Below are 15595 nucleotides of genomic sequence, written 5' to 3'. Positions count from 1 at the left end.
CAGGAGCCTGTGCCACAGATTATCCTGACGACGGACGCCTCTCTCCAGGGATGGGGAGCGCATGTACTCCAATACACTGTGCAGGGACTGTGGACGCAGCAACAGGGGAAGATGCACATCAATGTTCTGGAACTGATGGCAATCTTCATGGCATTAAAAGCATTCAAGGTACATCTGTGCAACAAGGTCGTGTTGATTCGGACGGACAACATGACAGCGATGTACTACATTAAAAGCAGGGAGCACACACTCTCCGCAGCTGTCTCATCTGGCTCAGAGCATGTGGAAGTGGGCCATTCAGAGGAACATCTTCCTCATGGCAGAGCATCTCCCGGGCAAGGACAATCAGATGGCGGACCTGCTCAGCAGGCACAGCCACCAAATGCACGAGTGGGAGATACATCCATCAGTACTCCAGCCGTACTTCCAAAGGTGGGGTCATCCAGAGATAGACCTGTTCGCGACAAAGGAGAACACAAAATACCAAAGCTTCGCCGCCAGGTTCCCACAGTCGCAGGGCAATGCGATATGGATGAACTGGTCAGGCAAATTTGCGTACGCTTTTCCCCCAGCACCTCTGATTCTGCTGGTGGCACGCAAGCTCAGGCAGCACTCGATGACTCTCATCCTGGTTGCTCCAACGTGGGCTCGCCGACCATGGTACACCACATTTCTAGTACTGTCCGTGGTACCGCATCAGAGGCTACATCTCACACCCAGCCTTCTGACGCAGAGCCATGGCGACATTCAGCATCCAGATCCGCAACAGCTCAACCTGGCGATCTGGCTCCTGAAGTCCTAGAGTTTGGCTACCTGCACTTGCCTTCCGACTGTATGGACATCATTCGGGAGGCAAGGAAGCCCACTACCAGAGCATGCTATGCGGCAAAATGGAAGCGGTTTGTCATTTATTGTGCAGACCACAAAATTAACCCGCTGGATGCTTCTATTCAGAATATCATCTGTTCCCTTTTCCATCTGTACAAGTGTAATCTGGCCTATGCTTCCATTCGCATTCATCTGTCTGCAATGGCCGCTTATCTCCAAAACAGGCAGCACCTCTCCCTCTTCAGGGTGCCTGCCATCAAGGCTTTTCTAGAAGGGCTCAAACGAGTCGTTCCGCCACGGACTCCACCAGCTCCTGAGTGGAACCTCAATGTGGTCCATACCAGGCTGATGGGTCCCCACTTTGAACCACTGCATTCCTGCGAGATTCAGTTCTTGACATGGAAAGTGGCTTTCCTCATAGCAATTAATCGCTACGAAGGGTTAGTGAATTGCAAGCCCTCACAATCCAAGAGCCATTCATTCAAATTCATTCCAACAGGGTGGTGCTTCGCACTAACCCTAAGTTTCTACCCAGGGTTGTGTCTCAGTTCCACATCAACCAGACAATCGAATTACCTGTTTTCTTTCAAAATCCCGAGTCACTGGTGGAGTGGATGCTCCATACCCTTGACGTTAAACGGGCCCTAATGTATTACATCGATAGGACCAAGGATTTTAGGAAAAGTAAGCAACTCTGTCGCCTTTGCACCACACCACAAAGGTAACCCTATTTCCAAGGCTGGTATTGCTAGGTGGATCGTTAAATGTATCCAGATCTGCTATATAAAAGCAAAACGCACTCTTACCATTCCGCCAAGAGCCCACTCCACCAGAAAGTTGGGGGCCTCTATGGCATTCCTTTGGAAGACATATGTAGAGCAGCCACATGGTCTACCACACACACATTTACTAAACATTACTGTGTTGATGTGCACTCCAAACAGCAGGCAGCTGTAGGGCAGGCTGTTCTCAAGACACTTTTCCAAACTGCTGCAGCTGGCACGGGCGGCCGCCGCTAATGGAGGGACTGCTATGTATTCTATGCACAGATATGAATTCAGCAGCCCACATGCCTCGAACCGAATATGCTACTTACCAGTATGCATCTGTTCTTGGCATGTAGGGCTGCTGACATTCATATCGCCCGCCTTCCTCCCTGGCGCCTGTAGCAGCTGCAGTATTCACATATACTCATAGCATGGTCATCATTCACTGAGTTTCACTCCATCTTGGCCACAATGGCTAAAAACAATCTGGGGATGGAGTTGATGCCCATGCGCACTGTAGTCCAGGGGAGGAGCCACCTATCTCGTGATACTTCGAAGACTCTTCCAGGACAACAATGTGCAATCATCCGGACCCAACACTAGGCGGCGATCTATGCACAGATATGAATGTCAGCAGCCCTACATGCCAAGAACAGATGCATACTGGTAAGTAGCATATTCGATAATCCTCCTGAATAGAGAATCCATAAAGATAAATGCTACTGGCAAACTGTTTTCCTTTTCCAGCAGTACTGCTATTCTGAATTGCTATCTGTCTACTTGGCCAGTACACAAAGGCTCTTTGAGCCATGGCCAGCGTGATCTTGCCAGCAGTCCCTTTGGACCATAGGGCCTCTGGCTCAGATGATACATGATTTGCAGGACCGAGCCAAGTATGGTATTGATTCCATGGATTTACGTAGCAGGATACCAGCGTTTTGCTTTGTGGACATGCCTGGTTGAGCTCCATCAGGTTTTCTGGCCATGTAGAGGTTATGCTGCTGGGCATGCCCTTTGATAGATCTCGATCCACTTTCTGGAAAAAATGTGGACTCCACTATGGAAATCCTTAAAGATAGCGGAGTTACAGCATGTTCTTTGCGGTTGTTGACCTCTACTGAACTTTTTCTGCATCAGTTCAGGAAATTTAGGTGCTATTCCAAGTAACTATAGTATGGACAGTGGCATCTTCCCAGCTAGTGATGCAGCAGAGAGGCAGCCCTTTAGGGGCTACTACCATGGAACCAACAGGCAACATGCAGGACAGAAAAGGCATTAGTCCTTTAACTTGTTTTCCCCTGCTACAATAGCTACCAAGTCACTTTAGTTTGCCCTTAAAAAGACCTACCCACCCAGTGGGAGGCAGGATCTGTTACTTCCTCCAGAGTTGGTTCTCTATCACGACATATGGGTGTTACAATCTGTGCCATACTTGAAGTAACTGGAGTTACAAAGGAAATTGATGGTACTAGTGATGCTCTGATCTCACCAGGTGCTGCTTTGCATAATTTTGTTCCATGTATGTAATAGGCAAGTTTTCGGTTATTTCCTAGATCCCCAATACATTTTATCCATTTATGTTTTGCATATACATCAGCAACAACCAATTGAAGGAAGATGAAAAGTACGCTGTCCACCTTTATTAATGTGGTGTTTTATTTACACAGGTTATCTGTCATGCTGTCGCTTCATAGATGATAATCAAATAATTACCAGCTCTGGTGATACCACCTGGTAAGTAACACATTTGTGATAATTCTCACCGCTTTAATCATTTTGTATGCACATTAAATTGGGTAAAAAAATGATTCTCTACGACCCACAGTACCCTGCATCTCCCCTTTTGTCAACGTACGTGGTTTAGGCAGGGTGCATATTGTAATCCTTGTTTTCTTGTGCATTACGAAAGTATTTTTATTCTTTTTATTATTGGCATTTTGTCATTGCATAATAAAAGATAACCTATTCAGCATATGTGATAAATTAGTAGAGGCACATGCATTTCTCTAAAGTATTTTTAAATGGAAACATTAGAATACCTGGAAGGTGGCATGCTTTGAGAGCTAAATAAAATATTGAATGCTATTAAAGAATTTGTATTCTTGCAGTGACCTATTTGGAATGCTTGTTAATCATTACACCCAGCATTTTTAGGCATGTCCCCAAAATCTATGCATGAATTTTGAGTTACTGAAATCGTTAGTTGGATCTAATGGTTTTGTTGCTCATTTGCACAGTGCTCTCTGGGATATTGAAACTGGGCAGCAGACAACCACGTTTACTGGGCACACTGGAGATGTCATGAGCTTGTCTCTTGCCCCAGATTCCCGGTGCTTTGTTTCCGGCGCCTGTGACGCTTCTGCCAAACTCTGGGACGTTAGAGAAGGAATGTGCCGACAGACTTTCACGGGCCATGAGTCTGACATCAATGCCATATGTGTAAGTAGTTGTTTTTTTACTAAATTCGTGTATTGTGACTGTTTCTACTGAAATTCATTGCGCCAGACTGTTTTTACGAGTTAAAAATTGAGTAGCTATATGCTTAGAATAGTCCCCTGTTTTAGAGCTTAGTTCTAAAAACACTTGAATATTTTTATTCCTAAATACATTCACCTTTTTAATGAGCTTTTATGATGACTTTCCTTTTTTTAGGGTCTGCCAAGACCCAGTTATTGCAACAGCACACAACTTTCCATAGTCCACACAATGTATAGAAAGGAATCTTGAAGCATTCCTCTTTAGCAGTTGTTTCACAGCATTTCACAGATGGTTCCATTATTCAAAAGGTGAAGCTTGAAGCCTAGGCCTAAATAACGTCTGTTTTGGGGGGTGGGGTTTTGTTTGTAGTATGGTGTACTTGGTATTTTCTATTTTTACTGCCTTCGGTTTGGACCGCATGATGTTTTTTGATGGCAACATTATTTTTTAGCATTTGAAGTGCAGCTCTCAAGCCCCCAGTGAAATGCCTACAGTACAAAAATACATGCAGTGCCACTAGATCTGTCCCTTATACCCCTCAAACCATAAATTAGGTGGACAGGAGGCCCTCGGCAAAGTTACTTTGGAATTTGAATTTTTCTATTCTACATTCAGTGAAAAAGCCAATACAAATAATCCTCATCTTGACTGCCTTTTTAAGGAGCTATCCAGACTATGCCTTTCATACTGAGTGGCCAGCAGCATTTGTGTCGTCTTTTTGCATTTAATAATCAAGCACATGTCATGAAGTAAAGTATCTTTATCCTCTGCTGTTAAAGAGACCCAAAAGTGTCTCAAAGTCTACTATTAATGTCAGTTTGACAGGTCCTCTCCTCTTCCTTCATTTGTATTTGCAGAGGTGCGTGACATTGAAACTGATGGCAGGCCTGTATTTAAAGCTGGCTGCCATATTGCGTTGGAAGTGATCTTTGCTGCAAGTTCTCCATCAGTCCTACTGAAATCTTTGTGAATTGGGAAGCTATGGATTAAGTCTGAAACCATTTCTATTTTTTTCTGATCCCGAAAATGTGTGCAGAATCACCGGCCTCCCCCTCTTCCCACCGTACCAAAACTATTACTTGCTCAGAAAGAAATGCCGTTGTTTTGAAAGTAAAACTAATATTCCTAACTTTTATTTACATCCTATTTTAAGGTTTATTTTTTTGTCAATAGACTACTTTTGGAATTCACTGTTTTATTGCGTCCTATTCTGTTATCACATTTTGAATGACATTTGTATGTTTGTTAACCCTTTAAGTTCATATTCAATTTATTTTTGTTTCATAATATGAAGTGAGTGCTGATTTTTGCAGTAATTTCAGGCACCCTATTTCCCCACTTTGACTTGGTCAAAACAAACTTTATGCAACTACAACCTGAGAGAATAGCCAACCTTCGGTAAGGCTATTTTGGCAGCCTCCATCCAATAGGTTTATTTGTACCAGACGGTGTAATACATTTATAGAGGTTCAGGTAAGTTTTGTCCTGACAGTTCTGGTTACCCACTACAATATTGTATTGTAGTGTATAGGACCCTACTAAACCTAATATCCAACTGTAAGCTACCTTCACAGAAGGATGGCGAATGACCTTTAGATTGGTTCTTAATTTCCTTTCCTTAATAGACTATCACGGCTACCAATCATAGGTTTCAGTGTTGGACGCTTTCCGTTTTTCCTAAAAGTACCACTCTAGGATACTCCAGCACTATACAGTGAGGACTGAATAGAGCATTGCAAATGGACAATGTGGTAATGGAGACACCAGTTGAAAAGGATACCTTTGCCCCCAGAGAAACTTGAACCACTCTGTAAGCAAACATCTAATTTTTGATCTATACAATATTGTAGCAGGAGTCAAAATAATAAGCGGGTAAAACCTAAAGTCTCTGCAGAGGCATTTCTTTTGATGGAAAGACTTTGCCACTGTCATCCAAAGAGAAACTCCGGTAAGAATGAAAGGCAGAACCAAAAATAGAGAAAAAAAGCAATAACTAGTTACTGGACTATCACCCAACTAGTGGGGCCTTAAGGGATATTGCACCCCCACCCCCAACCAACCTTCGATATTGAACCCCCAACTAGCCTTCGATATTGAGCATACAGAAAAGTGTAGGACGTGGGAGCAGGTGATGGAGAATTTGACTCCAAGCCTTACAGCCATCTAACCATTTATTATCCTTTGAGCCATCTATCTGGCACGAGTTACTACATTGATGCCAGAAGGGCCGCACTAGTGCCCCAGCCACCAAGTTGCAGACTGCAATTGAGGATATGCTGCATGCAGCGTTCTCGCCAACTTAAATACTGACAGACTTAAAACGGTAGTGCTTCACGTTTTTTTTTTTTTTTTTTTTTTAAACATGACCCAAATTACGTATGTTTGACTAAAATCAGGCACAAAATGTACTCTCCAGCAGCACTTGTGGGCATTGGAGCTCCTCAAATACGGTTGCAGTCCTCCACTGGGTACGAGTCATGTAGGACTCCCTCTGACATCCATCTTTTTTTTTTCTGCAGCCCTGGAGTGCTTTGTGGTGCCTTCAATGGTTCGGCTAATCTTTGAAGTATGCTAACCCTTTTCAGTTTTAACTTTCCTTCATGCCGAGACTGTATGTCCATTGAAAACAATTCAAGATTTTAGCTCGGTTTATCTTGGAGCAAACCAATGTCCATATTGGACCCTTTCTCCACCCAGACCCAAAGTGATTGCAGGTGATTTTTGAAGTTGCATCATCACTGTAACAGGTATATACTTGACACTCACAGAAACTATCGAGGAGCTAGGTCACGCTGTGGTGAGCCTTACCACTCTCAAACTCACAAATCCGGCTTATCCGAACTAGGAAATGTCCTAGAACGGGTTTCTGTTGCAAAGTATTGTAATTGTCACAAGAGTACACATACACCTCTTCCACAAACTACTTAAACTGTTATAGGAGCGGTCTCAGTCTGCAGTGCTAGTCCCAGACTCCTTAATCAACGGCATCAAAACCTGTCTGTGCTCTAAAGGCTTCAGACGGAGATGCTGCTCCCTGAGCCAATGTCCTGCAGATCTCTGCATTCAAGCTTGCCAGGCTGTAGGTTTTTAAATCTCTTCCCGCACCACCTTCTGTTGGCAAGGTAGATTTGAAGCATTTGATTCTGGTCACAGCTCTGCCTTGAGGACTGGCCTAGTGGATTTCTTGTATAGAGCCAGTGTGTCTCTACAAGGCTCCTGTTATTGCACAGTTTGTGACACCCCTGGGTCCTTAAGATCTGCCTGTACACCCTATAATGAAGTAGTTTGCCCACATCATGAAAATGAGTGGTTTATGCAGACGATCAACCCTTGTTTGACCACTTTCCGAAACATCTGAGGTTTGCCTTCATAGGTTGTATTTAGGTCATGCTTTGATTCCTCTTCAGATGTCTGATGCATATCTCTACATCAACCTGCCAAATACTAGCAAGTTAGGCCACCCTTCCTTAGGTTGTCCTGCTTGGCTGACTAGTGAGAAGTGTGCTTTTTTGTAATGTTACTTGGCAAGCAAAGGAGGTGTTAGTTGTCTTGTTGGACATGCGTTAAAGTACAATCTGTTAACTGAGATCATATAGTCTGGCTGTTGTAGCAGAGCCCTTGCTTCGATTTAATAAAGTTCTTATTAATCAGATTCTAGGGGCGAGAAAGAAAACCCTTTTGAGCAGCTGCGTTTAGAGGCAAATAGCTAGGCACCATTGTCAAGCAAAGTCAGACCCCAAGTTTCCTTTGGTGCACCCCTTGTTGGAGAGCCAGTTGTAGGCATCTTCAGCCACATTTAAACTAACCCTTTCCCTAACATACCATTGAAATTAAAGTGTTTAGTCCTGACTGCATCTAAATGCACTTAAGGTGATGATCTACCCGGAGTCATTGGAAGATCTCTAGTGGCGAATGTACACGGGGGATATAACAAGCACTCAGCCCTTTTGCCATACTACAGAACAGCGGTTACGTATGCCTACTACTTAAATCTCTAGGTTTAAGGACCGGTATTTTACAGACTGTATATTTGCTGCGGGTCATTGGGTTTCCAGTCGTCTGTTTGCGGACTCTTCCAAACTATGGGTTTGGGCCTTTTCTAACCAAAGTCACTTGGTTTTAAGCCACATGGTGATTATGATGAACTTGATGACTGACACCCTATCTAGGCAGGCTTTGAAATGAAATTGGAACTTTTCCAGGGTGGTGCAGACTGTCCTTTCTCAGTGGATTTCCCTCCCAGGGGACCTCTTTTGCTTCTCAACAAATACAAAGTGCCTCCTGTTTGGACCTTCAGTTTCCATACATGGCGTCCCTAGCTGATAAATTTCAAATAAAGTGGTATTTTCTCTCCACTGTGCATGCCTGCCAGTCCCAGTGATTGCAAAATGTATTTGTAATGTGAAGCTGGACCAGCCACTCTGGGTCCTCATCCTGTGCAAGGGGGTGCCTGATACTCAAAGCCCGGGTGTTTCCTACTTTTTCTGTAGTGACCGCGACTTCTGCTTCAGGAAAGTCCTCAAAAGCTACTAGCATATTTTATCACTGTAAAATAGTGACCAGATATGACACAAGATCACTAGTAGTGTCTGCCCAAGCAATACAGGTGAGGTTACCACAAGAAACACCAGGATAAATGTTATTGCTATTAAATGCCTCCCTTGTTAATGAAATAAGTCCAAGCATCACATGACATCCAGCACAATGGGCATAGCCACAGCAATAGGTCGATCCAACTCTGCTTGAATACTTTCAACTATAAGGCATTGCCATTTTTATGCGAGGGGTGCCCACCCTTGTCAGGGATGGCTAGAAGTTTGCCAGTCATGCTCTAAATAGGTCCGTGAGGGCTTCCAGAATTCCAAAGCTAGACCAAGAATGTCCAAAATGGTCAAGGATAATGCAATGCACACTATTATGACATGAATGAGCACAATTGTGGCGGAGTAACTAGTTATGATAGGAGTGGAGATAGTTTATACTTTTGTTGTCCTGTACACCAGGCAAAGCTTTCAGGGAGCGAAGCGGTTTATTATGGAGTGACACAATGTTGCACACACTCACATAAATGTTCCCACATGCATACACGCACACCCAGATCGGACTCTTAACTGTCTCAGCTCTGCATCCATACCCTGTTCTTCTCGGGTCTTTGACTGATCATGCACCAAAATAAAAAAAATCACTCTGGCTCCTGTCTTCTGACACGTCAGTGGGTCAGCACTGAAACGGTTACTGCTAGGCAACTGCTGTCACTTTTCTTTCATGACCCATTCTTCACACTGTGTGTGACTGACTGACAGAGCAGGGCCTACAACATGTCCAATCTTCTTGGAACTTACCTAGATTGATGCTGGAGACCAATGGTGATTTTGCAGACCCCATACGCTGGCAGTGTATCTGATCATCATGAGGTGTGTCATTGGTTGTCTGGCATTACAATGCAGTCGTTACGACTGTGTTACAACACTTGCAATTACTCTGCAAGTTGGAACATAGACTAGCTCTAGGGGTCAGTTGGCGTTGGATTTAAAATCCAACACCTTCCCTACTATTGCACAGACTGGATTTGGAATAGTAAATTATACTATTCCAATATCCAGGCAAGAACTGAAAGCTTCTCTTTTTATAGAGATTTGACTGTGAGGCATGTTTTGGAAAATATCCTTCCATTTGGCACTTACTGATGGGGCAGAGGTCTAAATTGCAGTCTTCGCCACCTGTCCTGTATGGAGTCTACAAAGAACATACCTGAGCTTTCTTATCCCATTTATAATTGTATCTCACACCTTAGTCTGATTTCAGAACATTCAGGCTCTAGATTAAACAAAATACGATCCTAGCTAATCCGAGTCTAAGAAATTTGTCTTATGAAAAATATGCTCTTTTAGGTAGTATGGAGCTCACTGCTTCTAATGCAGCGCTTAATGGTCAGACCTGCCCATGCCTTGTAGGAACTGCCTGTGTTGGCATAGTCACTGCTGGAGAATCTTGAAGGGCAATTTGGCGAACGTTTGCAGGGTGTCATGGAACAGCACAAGGAAGACATGCAAACTGATTTAAATACAGTGGATGTTTTAGCTAGTCCCATGGGTTATTCATTGGTGCCGTGTGGGCATTTTTGCATGGATGTGTACAACATGATTTTTGTTGTGCTGATCCAGATCTGGTTCTGCACATGACCTCGCTCTAGACTGGGTAGGTTGGCCCTGGTACTTACACGATTTTAAAAAGCAAAGTGGTAACCAACAGACGGGCGCTCAGCAAATTGTAAGGGGGAAAAAAGTAAGTAATGACAAGTATCTAAACTGTCGGTGCTACCAGGTGAGGTTCTGTGACAATTGTAAGTGGTGTTCTCGACTCGCACGAATATGGTCGAGTCTGGTATCTATGAACCGCAAATGACGAGTTTAGTAAGAGTGCGCAGTTTCGCTGTGCTAACTTAAACCGTTCGTTTGTTATGTGGGTTTTTCATCTGTACCCACGGGTTCCATCTTAGATACGGCATCCATTTTGTCTCTTGCCCTCAAGTAGCCAGCGAACGGACGCTGTCCGCTTCGCGACCCTGGGACTCTCGATATTTGCGGAATGACACATGTTCTTTGTAAGTGTGTTTATGACGAGGGGGTTGCTACTGTAAAGCAGATGGCGCCGCTCGAGGCTCATCTTGCCGCACGGACTTATTGTCTCAGCCGTGCATCTCATTAGGCACGTCCCTTTGATGCCTGTATCTCGTGTTTCTCGATACCTCCCCTTTTACACCCTTTCCGATCTCCCCACTGTCTCCGTCTTCCTCTACACCTGTCCTTGTTCCTATTTCGATCTGTTTTACTGCTGATTGGAATTCGCTAATGGTGGGAAGATGGTTTTTACAGTTGGGAACCGCCAAATGTTTCCGCACTTATGTTCCGGACCTCATGTGTTTCAAAGTGACCAAAGCGACCCCTCTGGGGGCTAATGATGGGAACCGGGTTGTAAACTTTTGTGTTCAATGTTATCCTATGGGTAAAAACTGTATAAAAGGAGCGGTCCACAGAACCAATTTGAAGCAGTCTCCCCAAGTTGCACGCTGTGTACTTGCCGTGATCTCTGTGTTCCCTGCAGCAAATAAACCTTGAATCTTTGACGTCGAAGGAAGTGTCCCGTGTCTCTGTGATTCGTACGCCGGAGCAGGTTACCCACGAAGGTTTCAGGTGTTGTGCCCTGGCACCGCTGGGTCTTAAAGAACCCAGTCCTTCAGTTGGCGCCCAACGTGGGGCTGCATCAGTGGTACCGGTCCAAGCCCGACGATCGTGAGGAACTTCGTGTGAAATCTCCGAGGGAAGGTGCACTCCGCTTCATCGATCCTGTTGTCGAAATAAGTGGCCCGAAGACTTTTCCCGCGAAGATTCCCGCCTCCGGATGGCTGCGACGGACTGCTGCCCTGACTGTAGACCTGTTATGGCGCCTGGCGTAGACCTTGGTATAGCGAGACGATTGACGGGCCTTCCTGGTGACGCCATCGATTTTTGAGTTAAGTATTTGTGGGTCGCTCCCATAGTTCTTGGTGGTTGACACTTTAGTGAGTGTTTTTGTTGTTAGCGCTGTGTGAGTGTTTTTGTCGGTGACACTTTGCCAGCGTACTTTGTTGTGTTGTTTGACGACTGCAGCCGCCAAAAACCGAGGGTTTTGTTCTTTGCTGGGACTTGGTAAATCCCGTAACCCTTGAAGTTTGTGAAACTCGGCTAGTGTGCAAGATGCCTGGTCGCAGTACTTTGTTTAGTTGTTTCAGACCTTGTGGTACGGATTCCCGACTGGAGGACTCGTGTCCGATACCTCCGGTTGGAACTCCCACGTATGAGCTCTATAGTAAGCATGGGCTAGGCCCAGTTACCTTCAACGATTACTGGATTAAATATACGAAAAAGGACGGCGACCTCCGTTGGCCACCTCATGGTAGCTTCGAGGCCCCGATCTTAGATAATCTAGAGATTAAATTGTTCGAAAGAAAGTCAAGGCCGGCCATGTTTGATGCCTTTCGGTTGTGGCGCAAAGAAGCCCGACAGAAAGAAATCAGACTGACTAAACGTAATCAGCGAGATAATGTTGCTACCATAGTGAAGAAAGCAGAGCAATTTCAGCATGATAAGGAGGTTAAGGATAAGGAAGTGTTTGACCGATTACAGCGTATGACTGTAGATAAATGTTACCCCGTCTTGCCTACGGAGTCGGAAAAGAAGGAAGAGCCAGTTGAGGATCCCTTAATGTCTTATCTTATGAAGTCGCAACCTCCGTACGTACAGGGTACCGCAGCTCCTGTGGTCCCTGCCGTACCTATTCTTCCGCCTATTCCTCCTCCGCCTGTTCCTCAACCTGCACCCGTTCTTCCGACTGTTCCTGCTCCTTTGTCTGTTTCTATTCCTACTGCTCCTCCGCTTCCACATACTCCCGCTGCTGCTCCTGCTACTGCTCCTGTTTTGTTAACCCCTGCTGTTGCTACTGTTTCTACTCCTTCCCTTGTTAGTCCTGTATCGTATGCTTCTCCCTCTACTCGTAGTCGCAATTCTCCTCTTGCGGCTAGTTTCTTTCATTCGCTCGGACCTGTTCATGGGTCCGCTGGTTCCGATGGTCCTCAGAGACGTAGTCAGCTTCCTGGAAACAGAGAACGCGTTGCGCTATATAATATGGCAATGGGTTGGATGGTAAATCCTCAGAGAAGTCCACCCCGTGTTGTCCTTGAAACCTTTTGTCAATTCAACATACCAACTCAAAGATATGTGTTTAACGAAATGTGTAAGTTCCTTTATGATCAAATAGCGGCCGATGCGCCTGACGAGGTGCTGACCGCCCTGTCTGATCTTCAGCTTCAGTTCGCAAATGGACTGATAGTGGATACTAATGTTCGACGTGCTGTTGAACGATTGCTATCTCTTCGTCCCGCTCCAATCCCTCATGCATTGTTTGTTGAGGATATTGAAAAACAACCAGATGAGTCTGGCCAATATCCCATGCGTGAAGTTCCACCGGTTTGGATGCCAGGTAACCCCGCAGCTGCCCCTTCGGTCCCGCCGTATTTCCAGAGAGTATGGATACATCTCCCATGGAAAAGATCGGAAGTGTTGCAGGTGAAGCAATCTTTGCCTGACCCTCGCAAAAATCCTGCAGGGTATTACAAAGAATTATCGCAGCTCGTAGATGCTACGGTAATGAATCTTGCCGATATCGACATGTTGTTTGGCAATGTCGTACCGCAACCGGTATGGGCTAAAATTCGCCAGGAAAATCACACAAATGAACTAGGTGGTGATTGGGCGGCCATTGTAGCGGCGGATGGGTTACAAGTTGGTGGTGCTAAGCCTGAACAGCTGATTGCTGCTCTCCCTCAAAGAATAATAACATTAATGAAAACACTTATGCCAGCTATGAGAGTAAACTGGGACAAATTGTCAGCTTGTAAGCAGAAGAAGGACGAGAGTGTTTCCGACTTCTTTACGAGGTTCGAGGAAGGATTCATCGACCATAGTGGACAGGATATGGGTACTGAGGGTGGTCAAAGATTGTTTGTGGATAAATTTGTCTCGAATTTATTGCCCGATTTGAGCAATAAGTTAAAGAATTCGGAAAGTGCATGGGCCGTTTCTACTTCGGCTCAGATATTGGCTACGGCGCAATATTATGAGAATAGAGAGAAAGAAGAGAACGACCGTGCTGATAAAAAGACGAAAGAGCTCAAAACTAAAGTGTTGTTGCAACAAGCGTATCCTCCACGTTCAAATCAGAATAATTCGCAACAGAATAGGTCACAGCCACCATCAAACAGATCCCAAACCCGTAATGACTCCTCCTCCCAAAGATCCTCGTTAGGGTACAATCAATGTGCTTATTGTAGACAGGAGGGACACATTAAATTCAATTGCCCTGTTTTGAATGAACGTAATAGTGGTAACTCATCTAGAGGAGGTCGTGGTGGTTCGCAGCAAACATCACGTGGTAGAGGTCGTGGTGCTCAGAACGATCGCTCAGACAACTCGTCTAATTCTAATAATTGTTTCGATCAACGTGGATCATCGCAAGGACGATCTGCGCAGTACAATGTTGATGATTATTACGTCGATCAGGGAACTGACGACAGTAATTACTAGGACAGCCATAGACAAGGAGAGGGAGTGGTATCAGTTCCGGTTGATCAGAGAGGGCCTTACGTCACAGTTGCTACATCGGGCGTCGTTGAGCCTTTTCTGTTGGACACTGGTGCAGCGAAAAGTTCTATCATGTATTCGAAACTCCCTGGCGCACCTTTGTCTGGCTTAACAAATGTTTCCGTTGGATTCTCTGGCGCCCCCGTTAGCAATCCAGTTTCGTGCCCTTTGCCCCTTAAGATTGGGCCACGTGAGCTAGAAGCCCCGTTGATTTTGACTACGGGTTGTGGTGAAAATCTTTTGGGCCTGGATTTGCTTAAACGTTTGTACGCAACTTTGTATTGTTCTCCTGCGGGTGTAAAGCTTACGTTAGGAGAGAGGGTTGTCTCTCCCATGTACTTGTCCCTCGATAAGCTCCCACCGGAATTGAGTTCTCTTCCTGCATCTTTGTGGGCAACAGGTCCAAATGACGTGGGCCTGCTTGATATCTCCCCTTATGTTGTTCAGTTGAAATCTAATGTGCGATTGCCACGTATTCCCCAATATCGTATCTCCCTTGATGGTGAACGAGCACTGTTGGCGATCATCTATGATTTGATCGAGAAAGATGTTATCGAAGAGACTCGAGGAAACGTGTGCAACAGCCCTGTGCTGCCCATTCTTAAACGTACTGATCCTTCAAAACCGCCTGTTTATCGTTTTGTTATCGATTTACGGGAGGTAAATAAAATTGTGGTTCCTCAATTCCCTGTTGTGCCTGACATCACGGCGCTACTGACTCTGATTCCAGCTTCTGCATCATGGTTTTCGGTGATTGACTTGAAAAATGCGTTTTTCAGCATCCCGATTGCCGAAGAGAGCAGGGACCTTTTCGGTTTCTCTCTCGGTGGACGTAGCTTCCGGTTCAAACGCGCTCCTCAGGGCTACTGTGAAAGTCCATCTATTTACAGTCAAGCCTTGAAGGGTCAACTGGATGCATTTAGGTTGCCGGTTGGTGCGGCCTTGATCCAATACGTCGATGACTTATTGGTGGCTGCTGATACTCAGGACATTTGCAAGATTGCTACGGTGTCGTTGCTGCAACATCTCTGTGAGTTAAATCACAAGGTGTCACCTTCTAAACTCCAATATTGTTGTCAAGAAGTAACCTATCTAGGTCACTTATTGTCAAAGGAGGGAAGGAGACTGACCCCAGAGAGAATTGCAGCGATTGCGCGAATGGCTGTGCCAAAAACCCAAAGAGATGTGCGTGCCTTTCTAGGTATCACGTCGTACTGCAGGCAATGGATTCCAAATTTTTCATTGCTAGCGAAACCATTGGTGGCTCTTACGTGCAAGGATGTTTCAATTCCTTTACCATGGACGGAAGAATGTCAGAAAAGTTTTTCTGAACTGCGTGATTCA

At 45.1% G+C, this 15595-nt stretch overlaps 1 protein-coding gene across 2 annotated transcripts in view; it reads left to right on the top strand.

Moving 5' to 3' along the window:
- Nucleotides 1-15595, top strand: part of GNB1 (G protein subunit beta 1) — a 351738-nt gene that overhangs the window by 260391 nt on the left and 75752 nt on the right. For both annotated transcript variants that reach the window (XM_086921527.1, XM_086921528.1), the window contains exons 7-8: nucleotides 3263-3329; nucleotides 3833-4034. In XM_086921527.1, coding sequence (XP_086777653.1) covers nucleotides 3263-3329; nucleotides 3833-4034 — 269 coding nt within the window. The remainder of the gene's footprint in view (nucleotides 1-3262; nucleotides 3330-3832; nucleotides 4035-15595) is intronic.

The sequence above is a fragment of the Lissotriton vulgaris genome, chromosome 5, assembly GCF_964263255.1.
Source record: "Lissotriton vulgaris chromosome 5, aLisVul1.2, whole genome shotgun sequence".
Lineage (NCBI taxonomy): Eukaryota > Metazoa > Chordata > Amphibia > Caudata > Salamandridae > Lissotriton > Lissotriton vulgaris.
The sequence above is the reverse complement of the archived record's forward strand: the minus strand, read 5'-3'. Positions and strand labels throughout refer to the sequence as shown.